At 36.8% G+C, this 8,789-nt stretch overlaps 1 protein-coding gene across 1 annotated transcript in view; it reads right to left on the bottom strand.

Moving 5' to 3' along the window:
• Positions 1–1,604: 1,604 nt before the first annotated feature.
• The window catches only part of scgn (secretagogin, EF-hand calcium binding protein), a 12,005-nt gene continuing 4,820 nt past the window's right edge, over positions 1,605–8,789 (bottom strand). Inside the window, exons 4-11 of the mRNA XM_062422569.1 lie at positions 7,246–7,335; positions 5,670–5,726; positions 5,272–5,349; positions 4,637–4,692; positions 4,342–4,387; positions 4,102–4,161; positions 2,518–2,586; positions 1,605–2,318 (exon numbers count right to left, since the gene is read on the bottom strand). Of these exons, the coding sequence (XP_062278553.1) occupies positions 2,190–2,318; positions 2,518–2,586; positions 4,102–4,161; positions 4,342–4,387; positions 4,637–4,692; positions 5,272–5,349; positions 5,670–5,726; positions 7,246–7,335 (585 nt within the window). The 3' untranslated portion in view covers positions 1,605–2,189. The remainder of the gene's footprint in view (positions 2,319–2,517; positions 2,587–4,101; positions 4,162–4,341; positions 4,388–4,636; positions 4,693–5,271; positions 5,350–5,669; positions 5,727–7,245; positions 7,336–8,789) is intronic.

Here is an 8,789-nt window from a genome sequence, read left to right as displayed (position 1 = left end):
AGTGCAACACTACTAAATAAATGCATCCAACAAGATCATTACTTAACAATTTTGTCCAACTTAAATGCTTTATAACCTGTTTAGTAGCTCAGAGCAATACTGTTTCTGGGCTGTGAGGCCATGGTTTAAAAGCAGCACTTCACCACTGAATACATGGATTTCACAATATCAAAGACTGGATATTATTTCAACAGAGAAAAACATGGGTATAAAAAAGGTTTGATTGTATATGCAGCTGTCACCTTTATAAATGTGTGTTAACATTATGAGAGGCTGCCCTCAGTACAAAATAATCAAAATAGGCTGAATCTTTAGAAAAGGGTTGAATTTATTTCACAACAAGGCAAAAAAGACTTAAAGCTAGGCTTACTGTGTATGGTTTAATATCTTCCTGGCAGGCTGGCAATCCAGAAATGTCAGCAATTAAACTAATGTTAATGTGACCATAACACTGTCTGGAAGCACTGCCATTTGTCTAAAACAGGCCTTAATTCAACAAGGACTTGATCACCTATAAAATAGTTATAAGTCAGTAAAACCTGTAATTCTAAAGATGGCAAAAACAGATTTCTGAAAAAGAGAGAATAAAATCAGGAAAAGCAGCTTGTTTCATTTTTCATTTGACTGTGAAATCTTGTATTTTTATTTGTAGTATTTTAATGAAAAAAAATACAGTGCAGTATTGATCCTGCATTAATTAGAGTGCTACACACACGTCATGCACACACACCACAACAACTGTTAAACATTCAGTGTAAATTAGGCCTGTGATTCAGTTGAAGGCAAAGCTTTCAACCAGAAATGGGAAACTGTTTGTTCTGCAGCAGCTGTGTAGCAGCTGCTCTGCCCACACAAATACAAACAGTTATAAGCCTTTAACTGTACAGCCCAGCATGCAAACACTCACACAAGTGTATCTTTTTACTGTGTATGAACACACTATGTATAGTCTCTCCTCTTAATGTTTGTAGTCATGCCTCTCTGTTTAATGAAGACACGCACGCACAGACAGAACAGCACGCACCACTGCAGCTTTGGGGGGACTCACAGGGCAATCAGGCAATCTGCGGTGAAGTAAAGCTTTTAGGTCTGCACCATTAGCTCCCTTTTAGTGGCCGGAGGGGTTTCCATCTCCTTAACTGTGTTGGTTTTCTTTGTCTGGCTCCTACTTAACAAAAACTTGCCCTGTCATCTTGTTGCATCTCACAGGACTAATCACAATATGCTGCCTGAAAGTCTAAGTCTATATTGGTTTACACTTAACAGAATATCAAGCTTACATGACCAGGAGCACTGTTTTTTGTTGAGATGTTATATATTTTTTGATGAATCTATGGCAATGTTCATCAGTACAATCATATTATACTATACAGAAGGTCTTACATACAAAGAATACTGTCCTCCTGGTGACTCATCAGTCGCTTGAAAAAAGTGTCTGCATTAATGTGTTTCAAGGGGATATTTAATGAGTCATTGGATGAAGAATGTTAAATCCAAAGAACAATTATTTCATAATTCATTCTTTGCACTAAGCTAAACATCATGTACAATGAGATGAACACAATAAAATCATTCAAAAGACAAACAACTCATCAATTAAGGTCTATCAGTTTTTGGTTTTTAATTTGTTACAGAATTACTGCAATTATAGTGAAGGATGATACAGCAAATACCAACAAACATTGTCAAAATGTAATCTTGAACAATATAGTAATGTAGAGCTGCAACAGTTCATTAAAAGTTAGTTGATCACCAGAAAATGAATCCATATCTAATCAATGAAGTAAAAGGATTATCATCAGATTAATTGACAATGAATATAATTGTTAGTCCTATAGCAATGGAGCACTAAAAGTACTTCATGATCAAAGCTGATTTATAAGATTCTTAAATGATGATGAGTAATGATTATCTTATTTAGGAACTCTAAAAGTAATAATCTCAGTTAATATTTTAAGTGTGCATATTGAATTTTGACTGATAGTTAATAGTTTAACTTGTACTGTAATATGTTTTTTCTTTTAATCATCAAATTGTTTGTATCATAATCACAATCAAATAATGACCTTAAATAATTCAATAATAACAAAACATAAAGTTCTAACATTAGCGCATTCTCAGTACACAACTGATTGACAAAACAACAAATACAGAGTCAGTGTTTCATAATACCATACTGTACTATAACTTTAAGGTTTAGGCTTGACACCCAGACAGAGAGAGAGCTCATTTTTCTGTATCTTCCCATCCTTGTTAACATCACAGTGGCTCAGCAGGACGACTCGCAGCTTGTCCAGCTCAGGACCCGTGATGGTGGGCTGGGGGAAGTGAACAGATGGAGGGAGGGGAGGGAGAGTCAAAAATCATTATGCAGGAAATGTGGTGCTGGTAACATACACGCCTTTTAATGAAAATGTTTCTCTTATGTGGAATATTTAACAAATGTGCATTGTCATTAAGTTCAGTCAAGACTTGCTTTCTGAAATTCAGATACAAACAGCAGCAATGGTGTCTTACCCTGACCAGCTCCATCATATCTTTGACAAAGCCGTCCACCTCAGGACCCTCCAGCGCTCCTGTCTTACTCTAAACAAGAAAAAAGAACAAGAGAAAGAAATAAGATTTGTGTATAATTACTTCTATTGATTTACATCCCACTCACAATAATTAGCCATTCATTAGTTTTCCCTTCCTGGGCGTATTACTTAGTGTCATGGGTGGGGCTGAAACACATCCCAGCTTGCATCTGGGAGAGAGTAAATATGCTGGACTAGTGCATACAGTGCAGTATGATTTGAAGGAGTGTTACTTGACAGTGTCACACACTGCAAGGGAAATATGACATTTCTGTTCCTCCTTCTTAATGCAGTAATGCAAAAACACTTGCTTGAAAGAAGTTTCATAAGGCAGCAAATGAGACATTAGAGTCTTGCTTGAAGACATACAGTCTTTAAATTTGAAATCTGTTACTTTCAGCACGTTTTCACCCTCTTCAGTAGAGATATTGTATGAAGGCCTGCTGTTTACTAGAATCAGCTATTGTTTATTGCATAACTTCAAAGTTCCACTTATATTTTACCCAAACGGATAGGCTGAAAAACCATGGCTGACTGAAAAATTCAAACCTCCAGCAACACTTGTAACATTAAACAACTTCATTGTTAGACCACATTGTGGTTGTGTCCTTCATCAGGATCATGATCAAACACTTTACAAACAGCATTTTAAACATTGGCTGAATGAAAGCTGACAGGACACCACTCACAAAGCTTCTCTGCATGCAGACTAAAAAGGTTTCAGACAAAGGCAGTCCATTAGTTTGTACAGTGCACCACTTGAAAAAATATACAAGCTCATGAATATGATTGTACAGAGTAGAGGAGGCTAATTAGTGACACCGGATGAGAATTATTGACTCCTATTAAGAGCTATGTGGTGAATGACTCTGACAGAGTTAACTCCTCAACCCCAAGAGTGACCTGACAACATAATGGGAGTTTTATTTCATTAGGTTTCATTACAGCGCTCATGGAGCTAATAGAAGTCCTCTAATGCACACCATCACACACTATGTTAATATAAAGTGTTATAAATTGGGAATAGAAAACATTTAGTGGTAGTGATATCTCCTGGAAAGCTGTCACTAAAAAAAGTACTTCCTCTTGTGCTGCTAGAGCAGTATTGTATTTTTGATGAGAGATTTTTAATAAAAAAATCGAGAAAATTATATTGAAGCACATAGAAACTGCCAGTAAAAGTAAACTGGCCACAGGCAGTAGTGCTAATATAAGCAGCCTTTTTGGCACCAGGGTGTGCTTAGCTCATTGATGCTGTTTTAAAGGAACAAGTTGAGGGAGATTGTTAGTTTACCTCCTGTAAAACACAACATTTCCTAAACCTGAAACCTTTGGACACAAAGTGCACAAATGACTCCAAAATCTGCAGCTGGATACATGATGATCACATAGAAGTTGTTCTGTGAACCAACATACAGTCCATATTCTAACATTTTTCTGAAAGATACAACAGTCATCAGCTTTTGTATAATAAGATTATGAAATTGCAGTTCTCATCTGTCTCTCTGTGCATTATTGTACTTACAACATCATAATGGTCAAAGATCTTCTCAAAGTCTCTCTTCATCTCCTGTTTACTGCAGGCCTGGAGAAGACAAGAAGAGATGAAATGTTTAGAATCAAAAAGATAAAGAGTCGCAAAATAACTAATAACTAACTAACCAAAAACCTAACCTAAACTAACTCATTTATTCATCGGTTACATACTTTACCCTTATGTTTTCATTGGACAATGTATTATAAAGAACAAAAACAAAACACGTACATCCATTTGGAACTGGAGCAGGAAATTCTCTTGTAAAGCCAAGATCCTAGTAGGAAAAAAATATGTCACATTACAATCATATTATATCCTATTACAGTATATCTTATTTGAGCCGTCACACAAAACATATCTTTTATGATGAAATAATCACTTCATTTTCTTTACTGACAACAGAAAATACAGTAGGTTCACAGTACTATTTGTATTGTCTAATACATTAAAGACAATCAGAGGTGACAGAAAGTTGGTCTCTAAACATTGCTACCACTTCACAGAGTAGCTCTCTGGAAAATACCTGGCCAAGTCGTTCAGATCCAAACGGCCATCCTTGTTTTTGTCAAAGATTTTCATCTGGAAGAAAAACAGGGTGTATTTAGAAGAGGAAAATACTTTGGTTATCACTTCAAGCCACCTGTGACTAAAGAACCAACTCAACTTTCTATCTGACTTTGAATATCTCTTCCAATTGGAATCTATAAACTAGTAAGAATGTCGCTAGAAGTTGCCACAGATAAAACTTAAGACAATTAGGTGTCTGCCTTCTGTATCAGCTGCCATGTTTGACAGATGCAGTAGCAGCACACAAAACAAAAAAATATAGTAGTGAACAGTTTGTTATGACCTCTGAACAATTGTTGATTTTTGTCTTTGGAACAATAGTTTAATTTAGGAGTTTTTAGAAAGACTACATTAGTTCATTGTATCTACCTTTTTCATTTGGTCTTGTATAAGTGTGTGTGTGTGTGTGTGTGTGTGTGTGTGTGTGTGTGTGTGTGTGTGTGTGTGTGTGTGTGTGTGTGTGTGTGTGTGTGTGTGAGAATGTGTGAGAGTGTGTGAGAGAGAGAGAGAGAGAGAGAGAGAGAGAGAGAGAGAGAGAGAGAGAGAGAGAGAGAGAGAGAGAGAGAGAGAGAGAGAGAATTGTATTACTACCATTGTGTCAGTGTACTCCTCCAGCTTATCAGAAGACACTTCCTTGTGGTGCTGCTGGAACAGGTCTTTCAGGAAAGCCTAAGAAGGAAGTTCATCTTAAAATCAGAGAGCAAAACCACCCAATCCAGTGAGTTAAAAATAAATTATATTGTTACGCAGATCTGACTATTTCCACAAAAAAAGATATTTCCCCTTTATGTCAACAAAGGAATGTCTACTACTCTAAAATCAAAGGCATTGTCTCTTCAATAAATGAAATGGACAAATATTTCAGTGTCTGACAGCACTGGAAATAGTGGCTGAGGGCAAAAGCCATTATCTGCCAATGCCACCTTTCACAGAGGTTCCTTGTTCAGAAAAAAAGATGTGTAACTGGTTTCATGTGCTTGCGACCTTACCTTGAGCTCCTGAGCTGATATGTAGCCGCTGCAGTCCACATCATACTTCCTCCATATCTATAGTGGGTTAGGAGAGGATGAATAAGCAATAGGTAGCAGGTGTTACTCAGCAACATCACCTGAGATGCATTGTTGCATAAATGCCAGTTAATAATATAACATTAAACCTTCAAAACAAACAAACAAACAAACAAACAAACAAACAAACAAACAAACTAACTAACTAACTAACTAACTAACTAACTAACTAACTAACTAACTAACTAACTAACTAACTAACTAACTAACTAACTAACTAACTAACACTATAGGCATTTCACAGTGGGAGTGTCAGACATCAGAATATTCAGCCATGGTAGGAGAAAATGGTAGCAGTTATCTTCATCTTGCAATATGTTCAGTGATACAGTAAGTGGTTTCATGACTGCAGTGTTCTCTAAGGAGTTGATACTCCCATTCAGTGATGGCTTTAATACCTAGTTCACTGCAGAGAGTGTTCGACTCTGGGATGGGAATGTTAGTGAAGTTGGAAAGAGCATCATGGAACAAGTTCCATCTTGTTGTTGTCAGCATTCCGTTCATTCCTTCTTATCTATATCTTACTGAGCAAGTTTCCGAAACAGCGATTCTATTGTAGAAATGGGCACAAAACATTTCCTCTTCTATGCACAGTGCTACAAGCCTATTCATCTCTGCTTTTGTTACCTGTTTTAAATCAAGCTGCTTGGTTGGGGTCAGTATACACTCAATTTGAGCATTACTCAAGGTCAGGGAGGCTTTGCTTACTTTGCTTTGTGTTAGCATGTAGCCTTTGCAGATACTTAAAGAGATTTTATGTTGTGTTCACAGCAGTGGTTAGTTGTTTCTGTCCACAGTTTGCCGTTTACTTTAAGTTCAAAGAAATGTGAACATATCCACTCCTTAAAAGTTTGTTGACTGCTCTGCCCTTTTTGACCACATCTCCCGCACAAACTCTAGCCAAAGTCAGGAGAGGTCAAGCGATTGTTAAGCAAGCAAGCATGAAAAGGTATATTTGATGAATTTTTTCTATCCACCCATTATGAAGATAATTGAAGAACTCATATAATGCAAGTATAATTGACATAATTGTTGATTTAGTGACTGTAATGTGATTACTAAATTCAGTACCAGTAATGTTTTACATTACTGCATTACAGACAAATGTAATGTGATCGCAGTAACAAGACTGTTATACATACATGTTTAAATACAGATAACTTCATATGACCCCATAATGTAACCCTAACCCCTAACACTAATCCTAACCCAATTAGGAAGCAATTAAAAAAACAGCAATGTCTACTATCCACATCTTGAACTTCATTCTAAATTTAAACCGGACTGATCCCAGTCTCCAGGTCAGGCCAATTTATCAGTTAATAAATTAATGGTTGCAGGTCTAGACATGATAGTATATTGTCTGATCAGTAGCCCACCGGGACAGCTCTGTACTTTTTGTGGTTTTAATGGTACTGTATATTAAAATTGGTTGTATAAAAATCTTTATAATATATATAATATATTACCTAATAATTGGTATTGTCTGTGAATTTACCTTCATGAAGTCAACGCTGTTGTCCAGAAGAGATTCTCTGCGGAAAACTAACAGGAAATTCTCATCCTCAGGGAGGATCATATTGGCCAACTGGAAAACAAGGCAGAGGTCGAAGCAGACCAGTTTAGTCTTGTCAATAACCGTTAAGAAATAATAACCACAGAGTTCACACCAGCCATACACACTTATCAATAGTCTAGGCTTGCAAGTTTTGTAGTGAAAAAATAGATGCAATGAAACTCTTGACATTAAGGTCTGTGGATTATCAGGACCAATACACTGACTTTTTAAATACAATTTGCAATTCACTTCTGATGAAGGTGGCTGATCTGTTTGGCTAGATACCACCAGGGATAAGTGAGACTAAATGTTTTATCCTTCAGAGGATCTATATTGTACGGCAGCTCCTCCTGGCTCCTCTCCAGTTCACGTTGCCCTGCTATTGCCTGTCCTTCTTTAATGATATCAGCTTTCCATTAGCAGATTAAACTGTGCCCCTATCATCAATATAATTAAAATACAAGATGACATTGGGACATTTTGTGCATTTCATGCAGCTGAAGAACAGCCACAACTCTGAAGAAGCTGCAATGCACCAACAGTGATGCCAACTGCAGATGTGCCGAATATTCAGGGATGAAACCAACAAACTAAAAAAGTCTTGCCATTGTAGGGAGTTTTCAGACAATATGTCTGTTGGAAAATATTCAACTTACAATGAGAACAGCAATTTGAGAAAATAGAAGCAGGAAATGAATTGCATTTTTGCTTGATACATGATTTGCACAACTGATGTTACTGACAATTGTTCATCATCAGATGCTTAACCAAGATATAAGAACAAATCAAGATAATAGTTATTCTATGGAAGACCATGGAATTTAAACCAGGAATTATGGATCTTTACATTGGACAAAATTGGAAGAAATGCATTCTTTCATTTGCTGATCTGCAGGAGGATTCTTGACAAAATGTAGAGTCCCTTGCATTTGTGTGATTTAGTACAGTAGTCATACACACAGAATAGTCCAGATGAGCAGTTGCTGGAAAAACGTGTATCTCAACAATATACAAATAAAAAGAAAGTGCACCTTGTAAACAGAATACAGTACACCTCCTTGTAATGTAAGAAGATGGCTTACATCAGACTGGCCAGTGTGCATAGTAGTTCAAATTTGGATGATGATGGCGAAAGTCTCAGTCCATACATGCATGGTATGTTGTTTACCCTACAGTATAAAATACAATAGTGATGAAATGTACTATTTCCAGACTAAATAAATATTTGTCATTTGGTGTTTAATAGATCATAAGACACTGAACTAGAGGAGTAACACCTCCTGATGCAGCTATGACACGGGAAGCTGTGGTTTTTAGATCAGCTTGCTGACTTCCTTCCTAGTGTCTTCTGTAGAGCAGCGCATTGCCAAATGTTTTAGATGACAGTAACTGCTCAGTAGAGACCTGTTTTGCTCACACTTTTCACTCTAACTCTTCACTCAATCTAATTTTCACTGTGGAGATGCACCAATCCAACTTACTGA

The sequence above is a fragment of the Scomber scombrus genome, chromosome 7, assembly GCF_963691925.1.
Source record: "Scomber scombrus chromosome 7, fScoSco1.1, whole genome shotgun sequence".
Classification (NCBI taxonomy): Eukaryota; Metazoa; Chordata; class Actinopteri; order Scombriformes; family Scombridae; genus Scomber; species Scomber scombrus.
The sequence above is the reverse complement of the archived record's forward strand: the minus strand, read 5'-3'. Positions and strand labels throughout refer to the sequence as shown.